The sequence below is a fragment of the Hipposideros armiger genome, unplaced genomic scaffold (genome assembly GCF_001890085.2).
Source record: "Hipposideros armiger isolate ML-2016 unplaced genomic scaffold, ASM189008v1 scaffold_26, whole genome shotgun sequence".
Lineage (NCBI taxonomy): Eukaryota > Metazoa > Chordata > Mammalia > Chiroptera > Hipposideridae > Hipposideros > Hipposideros armiger.
Genome location: NW_017731376.1, coordinates 1478546 through 1492899, shown reverse-complemented (window position 1 = coordinate 1492899; position 14354 = coordinate 1478546). Strand labels below are relative to the sequence as shown.

General features: G+C 45.2%; 1 protein-coding gene across 7 annotated transcripts in view; it reads left to right on the top strand.

Annotated features, from left to right (window-relative positions):
• LEF1 (lymphoid enhancer binding factor 1) overlaps nucleotides 1-13820 on the top strand; it is a 118539-nt gene extending 104719 nt beyond the window's left edge. For 2 of the 7 annotated variants that reach the window (XM_019636012.1, XM_019636017.1), the window contains 3 exons: nucleotides 130-178; nucleotides 846-886; nucleotides 12615-13820. In XM_019636012.1, coding sequence (XP_019491557.1) covers nucleotides 130-178; nucleotides 846-880 — 84 coding nt within the window. In that variant the 3' untranslated portion in view covers nucleotides 881-886; nucleotides 12615-13820. The remainder of the gene's footprint in view (nucleotides 1-129; nucleotides 179-845; nucleotides 887-12614) is intronic. The other 5 variants (XM_019636014.1, XM_019636016.1, XM_019636011.1 and 2 more) reach the window with 3 other exon arrangements.
• The last annotated feature ends 534 nt before the right edge of the window (nucleotides 13821-14354 follow it).

Below are 14354 nucleotides of genomic sequence, written 5' to 3'. Positions count from 1 at the left end.
AAGGCGGGGGTAGAGAGAATGTATGAGCCGTCTTTGTTGACTGTCTGCTTGTATTTTTGTTTTGCATTTACCCGTGTGTTCACAGTGCAGCTTATAACATAACATGACAATGTGCCCGTCTTCTTCCAGGGTAAGAAAAAGAAGAGGAAGAGAGAGAAACTACAGGAATCTGCATCAGGTAGGCACCGTGTGACTGTGCAGTCAGTTCTCATGCTCTGACAAGCGCCTTTGAAGAAGCGCGCACCTTCCCACACACTGCTTTCCTCTGCAGCCACATCTTGTGATCCTTTAACTCTGCTTTTCCTCCTGAAATTCTTTAAAAACGTGTACGAGACCTTCCCTTTAAATGTGACTATGTTTAAGGTACATCTAAAACCTTTTTTCCCTAAACCCTGTCACCTGGAATCCTGGTTGTTAACTGTGGGTGTTTGTGTTGTTCTTGTTTTGTTTTTGCATCTGTTGTCTGTGTTCTCTTTGCTTTAACACTTCTGTGTGCATAACTCTTTACAATAAGATGTTTTTTTAATGATGATCCTATAATATGCTACCTTATATCCACTTGAGAATTTTTTATGTGGTTTAGGCTATTTAAAATATATAAAACATGATGGCAGGGTTTATCTTTCCTATACATTAATTCAAGGCATCAACCAGTGAGGTCTGTTCATTTTCCCTTTTTCCTTTCTTTAAAAGTAAGGCCACTAGTACTGCACCAATAAAAACGGCTGGTATAAGAACCACAAAGCATAACGCAAACGAGTCCCCATGATGTTGTAGCTGCTACGTATTTGGAATGTTCAAAAACCTCTTCAGTGAAAATTTGTTAAAGACACAATTTTCTGCAGGTACAGGTCCAAGAATGACAGCTGCCTACATCTGAAACATGGTAAGAACGACTCTCTGGTCCTACTGCTGACATTAATTATACACAGAGGCACTTGCTTCTAAATCTTCTTGCTCATACGGATGCCATTCCGCCTTGCTCCTTGAAAGAGGAAACTCCCCCCAAAATCAAACGAGCGCTTTAAAAAATCTGAGGGTTTTTATACCGGCTATGTATTTGCAATATCGTATGCGTTTCTCTCTTCCTTCTTCCCCTTTAATCTTTCTCCATTCCCTTTCCCCTAACTCTTTCTTCTCAACCATTCCTTACTGTGACCAGTGACAGATCTGCCTGCCTAAAAAACAAGCAAGCAACAACAAACCAGCAAACAAAATGCCGCCTTCCTCAGCCAAGGCGGAGCCGGGTCTAAGGCGCCGGGCTCACTCTATCTCAGGACTCGGCAGTCTTTGCTTTTCAGAGACTTCTTCTCAATGGAGATGATCTATAGATACCTAAAAGTAATTTATTTATTTCTAGTGAGAAGAATAGATGTGCTTAATTTTTGTTTCTATTATTTAAAAGTATGGCATAGGGACTACTTATTTGATTAACTGTATTCTGCTATCAAGTTTTTTCTGTATTGGTAACCGTTGCTAGATCTTCCTGTAGTATTTGTAAGTAGTATTCATCTCATTTCTTTTTGCTCTAATTCTTTTATTGTTTGACCACATAACCACCGGCCCAGGGAACCTGGCTTTGTATATTGATTTGGTCTTCGCTAAGCTCTGAATCTGTGGTGTGTCCACCTCTTCTCCTGGTGACGATTCTTTTCAAAAGAGCCACCTTGGATTCTGCTCTCTCTCTAGCAGCCTGCACCCAGGCCCTGTCCGTTTTGTCTTTTTTGGTCTGCCTGGCTTCCCTCTCACACTCATCACCGCCGCAGCCCAGCTCAGGTGCGCACACTTTCCATCTGGATTATTGTAACAGCCTTTGCTCATTTTCCTGCCTCCATCCAGACTTTTTTTCCAGGTCATTCTCCATGTTGCTCCCAGAGGGATTTTCTAAAACACAAATTGATTATGTCACTTCCCAACTCAAAACAGTCAGTGCTTTTCATCGTCTGGAGGATGAAGCCCAAACCACTTAGTGCAGCTGTACGTCTGCCCCTGTCCTCAGAGCTCTGCCTCCAGTCATTCTTGCTCCCCGCCTCTCCTTACCTCCTACGTGTCCCCATGAGTCCCATGCTCAGTCCAAGCAAAATTATTAGCGGTCCCCCTGACAGATGGAGGCCACTGCACACGGTGCCCTGTGCTGGAAAGCCCGTTGCCTCTGTCGGACGAAGGGTTCGGTCTGCAATGTGTCCGAGGAGAAGAGCATTCTCTGCAGGTCATTTGGTCCTTGGCTAGAACCAGGTGACCCTTACTTCATCTTTTAGAACTGAATTCTGGTGCTGACTTTCCCTAAGGAGCCAGCAGAGACTTTGGTACCAAAGAGATCAGAATTTTAAATCCATTGTGTGCGTGGGCAACCAGATTTTTAATCTTCATTTTCCTCATCTGTAGAATGGGAATGATAACACCTACCACCTACGGTTGTGTATGTGTCACGTGTGCCTGCCTTCCTCCGTCCACCCTCAGGTGCCCTGTCCTCCGTGCAGCGTCCCTGATCTTTTTTCGAACTCCCCTGGTTCCTCAAAATTTCATCACTGTAGTTTCACGATATCAAAACTATTCTAAACTAGCACTGAGTGGCAGGCTGTTCTGAGTAAAAAGAGGATCATCCCTTCATCTAGGTGTCCAAACAAGGTATCCAAAAAATATATATATATATCACAGACACCCATATTTAATTCAACCTAATAGCTATTAATTGAGGACCTGTTCTGAGCAGGCCTCCCCACTTGGCTAGAGGAGGCAGAACTAACTTAATCACAGGCCCTGCCCCCAGAAGATCGCGGCATCACAATAGAAGTAATTCTGGTAACAATCATGTACACAAGTTTTTGTGGGCTTTTTGCATCCCTTTTTTTTTTGGAAAGAATGTTGTCCTTTTAATTACTGAATACAGATATGGACAGAAGTAGTTCCATGCTCTTCCTCTAAATGGAAAATCCTCCAAAGTTCAGAGTGCTGAGAACGGACATTCACTGATTTACTCCATCTCTGATGACACCAAAACCTTCCTTTAACACTGTTTCTATTAAAAATCACGCAGAAATGTGTTTCTTATTTCAGCCTCTGGTATTTCATTTTGTGTCCTTGATTAACGTTACATGGTATTTTAGAAGAGTAAAGCTGAGTATATTTTTGTCCTAGGATATATCTCAAACATCTTTTTTTAAAAATAAGTCACAGCTATCGTTGTGCTTTCTTGTATTTTTTTTTGTAAAGGTTAAGATGTCCTCTCTAACCTGTACCAGAAAAACAAAACTAAGTGCCCCCCATTCCCCTCAAGAAAAAATCCCCACCAGCCGCCTGGTGAGGCTGCGGACTGAGGAGGGTCACTTCCTTGGGGTCCCTAGTGACCCTCTCCCATCTCTGCTGGGTCAGCCCTGCAGCCTTTGAAGTCACTGTCCTCCACTCTGTCCCATTTTAGAGAGCAGCACTGGCAGTATTTTGATTAGAATACTGAGCAGAGAGGAGCTCAGATTTGCATTTGTAAAGATTTCAGTCAATTAGGAATGATAGTATTCCCACTCTTCCCCTCACCTCTTTCTTTGTTTTAGGAATTCAGAAGCTTTGGTGTGTACAGTAGTTGGTTGTTTCGTCATTATTCAGCGTTTATTGAGCACCTAATAAATGCCAGATTGCTTCCTAAGACCTGGAAATAGGGTGTTGAATGAGGCAAAGGAGTTCCCTGCTCTCGTTGTGTTTGCTATGAGGGTAGTCGATGAAAAATAAATAGGAAAATGTAAGTGCTGTCATAAAAATACAGCGGGAGTGGACTTGGCAGTCTGCTTCAGGTTGGATGGTCAGGAAGGGCCCTTCTGAGGAGGTGATGCTTGGCAATACCAGATGGTTATCCCTGAAAAGTGAGGAGGGTATTCTGTGTGTGGTTATGGAACAGAGCAGTGGGAAAGAAATGAAAGACAAGGGAAGCAGCGCCTCGTGTTGTAGAAGGAGCTTAGACTAGCACTGAGGCCCCTGGCCTCTCAGATTAGCCCTCTGCAAGCTGCCTGGCCTGGGGCAGGTCATGTGATGCTGGTGGGCCTCTGGTTCCTCAGGCATGAATGAAAGGGCTCTCTCCGCGACCTTGAAGGTCCCTGGCTGCTCAGATCTAACTTGCTAGTCTGCTTTGCTCTCCGTGGTCTACACTGCCTCCCAGTGTCATTAAAGAGACTTGGCTCTGTTCTATCGTCACTGATTTGTAGGCCTCATTCTATATCTGAGTGGTTTTTGTGTAACTATGAAGGCACCTGTATGATCTCAAAAATGACTTGTACATGCTGCGGGTGGTTTTCAGTTGTGCATAGATCACTCTGCCTGCCCTTCTCCTCCCCAGAACAAGGGCCTCAGTCAGAAACACTGCCTCTATCTGGGCGTTTGATCCTCCGCTGACGTGATCATAGGATGATGAGCTAAATCGCTCATGCTCCTCCCTGCAGTAAAGTAAAGCTGAGGGAGCACAGGGCAGGGAGACATCACATCGTGACTCTTTAACAGGAAGATATTTTTTTGAGAAGGTTTATCTCTTATATACACAGTGAAACTTAACACTATTTTGGTGTCCTTAAAGAAAATTTCTACGTCCATGTATGTGGCTAAAATGCTAGAGAACGCACATTACTAGGGTGGGACAATGAACTTGAAGGAAAATACCCCCACTAATAGGAAGAGACTATCCTCAGTGAACCAAAAAGCCCTCTAAAAACATGTGTTTCTCCTCCTTAAAAGGTGTATGTTTCATCTAATGCTTTCATTTTGGGGGGGGGGTGTGTGTATGGGGGGGGGGAGGGGAAATGCCATTGCAATTGCCTAATGCAACCCAAAATAGAAATTGGCTCATTAAGCAGTCCCTCAGTCCCCATTGTGTCCCCATCTTCCTGTGTGGTTTTACTTGCATGTATTATAAGAGTATTTACTCTGATGAAATCCTGGTGAAACAAAGAAATTAGCGTCAACCCAGTCGCAACACCTTTCAACAGTTTCTTGGATAATTAGAAATGTGATCCATGAAAGACATTTCTCCAGGTTGGTGGAGGTGACTCCCAAGCTGTTGGTCTTTCAAGAAAGCCAAGTTCACCCTTAGCTTTTTGGACTAATTTGTCACTTGTGGGAATGCTGGGAGCCCAGGGCCACAGGGAATGAGACTGCACATTCTCCTGAGCCCAGCTGGAAGGCCAGGATCATGAAGGCCAATCGTTTGTTTATTCACTCTGCAAATATCCAGTGAAGACTAATGCAAATCAAGAACTGTATTAGGCAGCGAGAGTACTTGCTAAACCGACCCTGTCCCTTCCTGAAGAACTCAAGAGTTTAATAAGATACAGACATACAAATGGGTAATTATAAAATGTTTTCTGCTATGAAGGAGGTACATTATGTAAAAATAAAGAGAACAGAAAGTATGTAAATCAGAGTGCAGTCAAGGAAGGCTTCCTGGAGTAGGTAACATTTGAGCTGTCCTGTCGTGAGGGAATTTTTGGATTTGATAGAATTGTGATTGAGTTGCTGTGAGTTTCCAGTGTTTGGGTACATGTTTGATTTGGAATATGTAACATCTCAAGCATTTGTCAGAAGTCAGAGATTACCATCAAATAACCAAACTTCTTTCTCGTCCTGACTTAAGATTCATAAGGAATTAAAGAAGCAAAGGATTACAATTTTTGAAAAACTGGAGAGGATTATCGTTCCGAGTTGACTAATTTAAAAATATGGCTTTACAAATTGTTTAATATTTCCTTTAACAAAACAAATACAAAAAGCCCACCATCTTAAAATTATATAGATTGAAAAGATATTCTTGTGATATTTCAGTGTATTTCCTTTGATTATGTAACATCAAAGAACTATTGAGTTGTCAGAAAAGTCATGACACATTTTTGCAACGAAATACATAGAAAAAATACGTCATGACTTTTCCGACAACCCAATAGTTTAAAAATAGGAAACAAGTAGGGCCGGCCGAGTGGCTCAGTTGGTTAAGAGCTCACTCAAGAGTTTGAGCTCTGAGCAACAGCGGTTCAATGCCAGCCCGAGCTAAGCAGCCGCTAAGCTACCAATAGGTAGCAGGATGGCTCAGCTAAAAAAAAAAAAAAAATAGGAAACAAGCGATCTTTTTAAATAAACAAAAAAACCTCTGGTTAAACACAGAGATACAGATACACACAGGCACTCAGATACAGATAAACCCTCACATACTGTTTTTGGCCCCAGCATAATCTTTATCTTGTATGCTTGTTAAACTGAGAATTTCAAATGTTTTTTACTAAATAAAAACTTTAACTTTTATTTTCCTGGGGCCAAGAGGTGTGTGGGAGAGGTCATTTCTAATACAGTATAGAATGCAATGGTTAATTGTGCAGTGCTTGGATTTATATCTTGTTTTAAAAAAAAATGTTTCTAGCTTTCCATTTGATGGTGGTGGTTGAGAGCCTGATGAGGTGGTTATGGTTTGGGAACCTGGGGCCCTTGGGTGCTGTGAAGCCTCCATGCGGAGCTGACTGGCAACAGAGTGGGACTGGAGACATCTTCAGGACAGGTGATAGGGCTGTGCCCCTGAAGGTCTCCTAGGAGCCTTCCCCGAAGCCCGAGACTTATCCTGCCCTCGTAGGGCCAGGGAGCAGTGGACTCACTGAGAAAGATGTGTATTTCATACAGTCTTTGAAGCTCTCTTTGGTGAGTGGGATGCTTTTGCCCCATCTTGGCTCTCAGCTGTATTGCACAAGTGCATTGTGGTCACCCACATTAAGTATCAGTAAGCCTCTGGGTATTTGCCTCTGGGTTGGCACGTCTGGTTATAAAGCAAAGCCATGCTCTTACAAAATAATAAAATTGGAAGCAGCTAGAAAAACCTTTAGGCTTGTCAAAAGTCTCAAAGTAAAAATTAAGGTTTTGACAAGGAGTGAAAAAAATGACTTCCTGTTTTCCACTCTTCATCTTTTTGTCACACACTAAGTGTGTCATGCTCTTAGGAAGCCCCTGGCCCAGAATTGTCACTGAACAGGCAGGAGATACCCAGGGGTTAGGGGCTCTTGGGGAGGGAGCCTGAAGTCTGAAGGCGGGTGGCTGTCAGATAAGGGAAACCCAGGGATGACACAGCAGCACTGGCAATGGTGGCTCTGTGGGGCCCAAGTGGGCATTTCCTGGGAAACATCTGCACCCAGCTCAGCGCTGTCCCAAACCCCGCCCTGCAGTGGTCCTTTGAATGGAGGCCTAGCCCAGGGGCACTTGCGCCTGCCACAAGGAGCAGAAACTACCCATCCATGCTCCCTGAAGGAGAAGAGAGAAATCTATTTTGAGGATACAGGAGCATCTTGTGGAAGCCAAAGGCAGACACTTGGGCCACGGAGAGTACTAGACTATGGCCTTGGAAAGCTGTCCAGATGCGTTTCCTGCCTCAGATAGTCTGTCCCTCCCTGAAAATTGCTTCCTTCCTTCTGCAGACTGACTTCCTCGGTTCTTTGATCCACGTGTCCAGAGCACCCCAGTCTACGTGCTGTTACAGTTATCTGTCTCCCAAAAAGATGGCAATTCTTTCAAATTCCAGAGAAGGGACTCTGTTTAGCCCAGCGTGGCCAGACTTCTACCGCACTCTGAGCAGCGGCCAGAGGACATGGTCACGCCGTGCAGATGGCTGTCGGCTCCCTGCTCTAACCCGGGGTGTGAGAAGTGGGGGTGTGAGGGACGTTGGGCAGCAGCCCAGCAGGTGTGCACTGCAGCTGGCGGCTGGGCTGTTAGGTTAGCAGACAGGGCGGTTTTATCTGGACAGCTGTGTTGGTGAAGAAATTGGGAGGAGATCCTACAGACGGTGAAAGCTTTTAAAATCTGCTGTGCCGCAGTATCCTTGCCATCAATTCTTTTTCCCTCTTTTATGGTCCAAGGAGGTAGAATTGTGTTTAGGTTGTCGTGGGAAACAGAAACAGGGAACTGGACCCTTGGCTAGTAAGCAAGGTTGATCACATGCCGCTCAAAAGTAGAAGTATGAAGCTGGTTAAATAAAACCCCCTTGAGACGTGTGAGACTTAGTCTTGTTCATAAAAGCCTGTGAAATTGAATTAAGATCAGTGCACTTAAGAACAGCTGATAGAACTAAAATGTATTTTGGACAAATTTCGTTTAATAAAATGTTTTTCTCACCAAGCCAACTGGAACTGTCGAGGAAATGAGCCCTTCTGGATAATGGGGTTTCCCAGAGAACTCTCAGTTTACCTCTCTGAATTATCAAAACATGTACTTTTTGACTCGGGTGCAACTCTTATCTTCTTCAACAAAATATGTGGGAATTAGATATTTCTTAATACTTCATGCCATTATCCTACAATGCACATAATGTGGCATATAGTGTATGCTAACAAGAGATTGGAGCTTTTTGTCACTACTCTTAATGACCCCAAATCATGTCGGATTTTTAAAAACCTGGTCTTTATAATTTTTGTGTGTGTCTTTTCTGTCTGGGACTGTACCCCTCCCATACAGTAATATGTTCCTTCTGATACTGCATGGATTTAGGAATGAGAAAACAAAGCTTATTTAAATAACATATAATTTGAAAGTAAGTGGGACCTGAGATTGGCACATGGGGCGGGGGTCTCTTGTAAGATGAGCCCTGTTTATGCGTGAACTTCTTGGTAGGACTGGGATAGCGCGAGGCCTCTGCACGTCCCTTTCCTAGCTGTGTTCTTTGGAACTGAACCTGCCTGGTGAACTGGTTACCCGGATGAGTGAGGCGCTTCTGCTCAAACTCTGTGCACCTCAGTAAAGCCACTTTAGGCTTTTTGACAGAACGAGGACAAAGGTGTGGTGGAGCGAACCTATGTTTAGGGCACAAAGGCTAATCCTGCCACCTAGGCCAGGTGACCTCAGGTGAGTCATTCAACCTCCCACAGCCCTGACTTCCTTACCTGTAAATGTTTGCAAACGTGCGGAGCTGCTGTGATGATCAGGTGACGTCCATATAAAGTACTCGTCCCTGGGCCTGGCACATCATGCTCAGTGGATGTTGCTTTTCTGCCCCCCTCACCAGCTTCTTGCAGACAAGGCCACCTTGGAATCAACGAGGCTGTGACACGCGTGGAACTGGGAGGCTGGGGTACTACTCTCTGGGGGTCACATCCGACCGGTCACCTGATGACCGTGCGCCTCAGTCTCCTCTAAAGTGACAGGGCCAGATGAGCTCTGTCATGCTTGCTTCCTGCTCGTCTCGTCTTACATCCATGACATTGCACAAGGGGAGAGTTCGCACCCTGAAATAAGAGGATTTTGTCAGTAAGACAGTTGGCACGAGGTGTGGCACGAGGCATCCTTGGCAATTAAAATCTGCCTCTGTTCACCTCTCACGAAACTTATCTCTGATACTCTCTTCACAGATTTCATGTGCTCACTTAAAATCATTTAAGTTCCTGCTCCTTGCTAATAACATTTGGGAGGGTGAAGAAAGATCTTTTATTCCAACCCACTTTTTTGAGTTCCTCACCATTTCTGAACAAGGAAGTGATGCTGCATGACACCGGCATGGGGGCTGGGGGTGGGGGTCACATGGGGTTCCCACAGGCCAGCTTGCCGCCCCCAGCTTGGCCTAGCCAGCCGAGCAGACGGAGTGAGTTCCTGGTCACATGCTGACCCTCTTCCCCTCCACCTTGGCTTAACTAGCCTGAGGACAGGCTGGGGAAGGGGCTGGGCTGCAGAACCCCCAGGATATGGGCTGGTGAGGTGCTCAGCTTCTGGGAGAATTTTATGTTCGAGCTGATGGGACGGGAATGATCCCCCTTTCCCTTTCTTCACTTCTTTTGAGTCAAGGCCTAGAAAGTCCTAATGCCTCAGAGCCAACACTAATTCATCTACCAGAAGCAGATCCATCTTGAAATCTTTAGATTTCCCTTTATCACTTGGGCTCTTAATGAGTGGCTCTGCCCATTTGGGTACTGGCTTGCATTTTGTTAGTGGGATGTTTTGTCAGGATTAGAGTTTGGTCCAGGAGAGCATCATGGGTTCCAGCTGGATGGTGGAGGAGGGGGTTGATCCTGTGTCTCCTTCAAACCCACTCTAAAATGGCCCACCAGCAGCAGTGACTCCTGGTGGAGGAAACTGAGCCTTAACATGTAGGAGGTGGGCCTCACTGGCTCCCTTTGAAGCGGGAGCAGTAATTGCAGCTTTGATTGGGGCGACTTCCCTGGTGGGTTGGGCTGCGCTGGGGCTCGCCCGGCCTGGCCCAGCCTCCACAGTCCCCCAGTGAAGCCTTAGATGTGGGAAGTCTCCAGTCTCCGAGCCTCATGCCTGTGGTTTCTTGAAAAGACTCTTGATTTGACCAGTTTTCTATCTGTAAAGCAACACTGTCAGACCCCCATTTCTGTCATTTGGAGGTAAGACCTGGTTTGCCCGGACAACGCTGTGTTTTTAGGAGCAGCCGGATTCATGCTGCCTTACCTGGTAGCGAGACAGTTTCTTTGCCAATTTATTTAAGTAACTCGTTCCACTCTTAGGAAAGCATCCCGGGTGGGTACAAGTTGCCATTTTTGGCTGACAATTAATTGTACAGAGGATTTCTGAAGCCAACTTTTCAGGAGGATTTGTAAGAGGACACTGAAATAGTGAAATAACCGGGGGGAAAAACGTGAGACTACCTATAGACTACCTTTATTAGGAGGTAGCGAGATTCTTTCCAGGGAAGTGTATGTTATCTTGGTGACACATGGACCCTCTGGACAGCCCAGTTTAACAATTATGTTAATAGTATTGTGCTCATCCCAAGAAGGGAGGAGAAGGCCCTTTTGGGTAAGGTGAGAAGGGTAAAGGATGACTTGGTGCAGGGCGCTGCAGACTGGCAGGGATGAGGCTCTGCCTGAGAGTGGGGGCCTCAGCAGGGCCGCAGAGGTCACCTTTACCGTGTGACCTTAGAGTCAGCCTGGGGCTGGGGGTAGAACAGATCCCAACCGAGGGACAGTTTGTCTTCATCCAGGAGACATGCCTGGCCAGTCCAGTCTGAGTCACAGCACTTGTCTCCAGCTGCTGTGAGCGCCTAGCCCAGGGCTGCAAGGCCCTTCTCTAGCCAGAACAGCAACCTGGAGCAGACCTTTGAAAACCTGTGGTTCAGAGGGACAGTGTAACGGGAAGGGCGGGCGCCCTCACCACTGCGGGGGGCCTGCTCCTTTCTCCTGGCCAAGGGGGGACCCAGCGGGGTGAAGGACCCTGTACCCTGCTTAAATTGAGGAAACCACAATGTCCCGGTATGTGTTTTCCTGTTAAACAGGGCAAAGGGAATTTCGCAGGAGAATAGGAACTGAAATTGTCATTGAAGACCTCCTCAGTTGACAGCATTCCGTGGCTGATTTCCTTCTGTTTTGTTTTTGTTTGTTTTATATTTTTCAGTAACTACCCAGATGCACAGTTCTGATGAGTCATTTTGAGGGACAGCACTGGCAGTGGTGCAGTCAACTGCAGAATAATAGCTAACACATTTGCGGGGCTCTCCACGGGCCACGTGCCTTCTGCGCACCTGGAGGGCGTTAGCCTCTCCTGCCCGTCACAGCTCCCGTCTCTCAGACCACTCTCCTTCCGTGAGCAGCAATTTGCAGGCTGTAACTCACCAGCCCAAGTTCAGTTTTCATTATTAAACTATTTCAAAGCTTCCTTTTCCTCTAATACCTCTTTTCCACTCAAATAAAAAGCATCAAGAAATCCACTATTAGAATTAAAAAAAATTTTTTAAGGCAACGTCTGCTAGGACAGCACAAGCACGAAGGGTTGGGAGCCACCTGAGACTGTCGGGGATCCAGGTGGAGTGTGAATGAAGCAGCCTTCCTAAGGTCAACGCAGAGGAGGCAGATACTCCGGGGAGAAGGGACCAAACTTGGGGATGCTTTCACTTTCCCTTTGTCTTTGTCTCATCTTGGTACAGTGTTAGATTTTATTTTTAATTGCTTTTTTAAAATCTCAGCTTATTTAAGCTTTTGGGATTTGAGCATTCTCCTTTTTGAAAGTCATTATCAGTTATATCGAACAACAGTTACTTAAATACTTGTCGAGAGTACATTCCAAGGCTAACATTAGAGATTCTTGTTATTATGAAGGGAAAAAAGTCTTGAGAATTGTAAAACCTCAAGTAAAATTGGAGAGGTCTACGCATTGGACTGAATATGGTGGGCAGAGCACATCCCGATGGCAGGGGGCTTGCCATGGGCGTGCGCAATGCCAGGCTGATGGGAGTACAGTTTAGTCCGGTGCAAAATCATACAGCTACTCCCCAGAGTGGACTAAAAAACCCAAGCACTTCAGATGACAACCCTTTATCTGATCTGGCCGATGCCCACCGTTAAAATTCATGCCTATTCATTCCCTCTGGATGTTTTTCAAACTATTTTTTTTTAAACCATGATCCAAGGTATTAAATGTGTTTCACATCATAACCTGTACATACATGGAACCAAACTACATATTTGAATAAATATTCTCTAACGTAGTCTGGGGGTTTGGGGCTACCATGGGGCAGTCCGTTTCAGCCATCGCCAAACCAACAGAGTGGATTAATTTAATGCAGACATCTTAAGGCACGTGCTATATGCAACAGACGTTAACATCTCTTAAAGGCCTGTGGCAAAGTCACATTAACAGCATGTCATGTGTTCCTTCCTGAGGTGGAAAACGAAGTTCATTCCCAACGTGCAAAGCCAAGGCAGCGGCCCCGGGGCCTCTTCTGGAGATGGAAGCTTGTTGAAACCCAGACTGTCTCCACGGCTTGCCCAGTCGACCCCAAAGGAGAACTGACATCAACTTCACCCTGAGGTCACTGCTAGACACTGATCCATAAAGACAATCACTGCCAAACCCCCTTTCATCTACTACAAGAGCCAAGTTCCAAAATAAAGCATAAAAGGTTTTTTAAAAGAAAATGAAAAAGCACATGAGAATGCTAGCAGGCCCTGGGTCGGCTAGCAGCTTGCCTCCCCTCATGTCTGCCGCGCGCTTCCCAGAGCATCTAGCATCCACACCTGTAACCTTCGGCAAGGACGGCAGCTTGGCCGCCTCCGCCTGCCCTGAGCAACTGTTGCCGGTGGCCAGCACATCCATCAGCGTCCCGGTGGGGAACCTGTGGAAGAGTTCCCTCTTTGTCTCCATTCTTCTTTCCTTCCTTCCTCCCAAAGCTTTTATTTAACAATGCAAAAGGATGAATCTTACGTTTGCTTTTTTTTTTTTAAACTTGAATTTTTTTTAATTTACACTTTTTAGTTTTAATTTTCTTGTATATTTTGCTAGCTATGAGCTTTTAAGTAAAATTCAAAGATCTGGAAAAGTTTGAAATATAAACGAAATGAAAAGAAGCCGCCCTTTTTTTTGAGCGACATTTTGTCTCTAATGGCTTCTCTGTGAATGACCTGTACCAAATAGTAGCCTCTGTCTTCTAAGGTGTTCGATGGAGCTAAATAAATGTAACGGCCCAATCCACTCTGTTGGTAGCAGTTGGCAGTACTATTTCATTTGATTTTTCTTCTGATCTGTCTTTTTTTTTTTTAATGGTAAACCTTAACAGAAACTTTCAGTATGCCGGTTTGCAGTGAATTTTCATTTCTTTCCTTCTTGCCCCCTTCTTGTAAAAAGCCCAGCACTTGAATTGTTATTACTTTAAATGTTCTGTATTTGTATCTGTTTTTATTAGCCAATTAGTGGGATTTTATGCCAGTTGTTAAAATGAGCATTGATGTACCCATTTTTTTTTTAAATAGCAAGGCACAGCCTTTGCCCCAAACTATCATCTAACGTTTGTCATTCCAGTTTGAGTTAACGTGCTGAGCATTTTTTAAAAGAAGCTTTGTAATAAAACATTTAAAAACAAAGTCTCATTTTTATAAAAGAGTGACGTTCCTGATAACCTGGAGTCGGTAAATGGTGAACTAAATCCCGAGACCAGGCCAAAGCAGTTTGTCCGCACCTGACGGGCACTGCTGGTTTAGCCTTCTCCAGGGACATCCGACACCTGTGGTAAAGCAGCACCTTCCCATCTCTAAGACATGTGGTCCTCAGAGTTACCGGTTCGGCGTGGGCCCCACCACCTCCTTCCCAGGTGTAGACAGAAACCAAGGGCATAGGAAAGGCGAGTGTCACCAGGACTCACGGGATTGACGCCCCTCCTCAGCATCGGGAACCCCCAGCTGTCACCTTGCTGCCGTCCCTGCACGTGTGCCACAGGTGCTTTCCACTTTGTAGCTCACAGGTCCTCAAGCTGGGCTCCCCAAATCAACGTGCCCCTGTGCTGAAGGAAGGTTTTAACTTTCACTTGTCTCCCCAAAGTCAACATTTCCCCAATTTTTGAGTTTGTATTCTATAAGTCTCTCTTAAGCTTTTGTTATACTAGCATACAGGTTGGTATCTGAATTAGC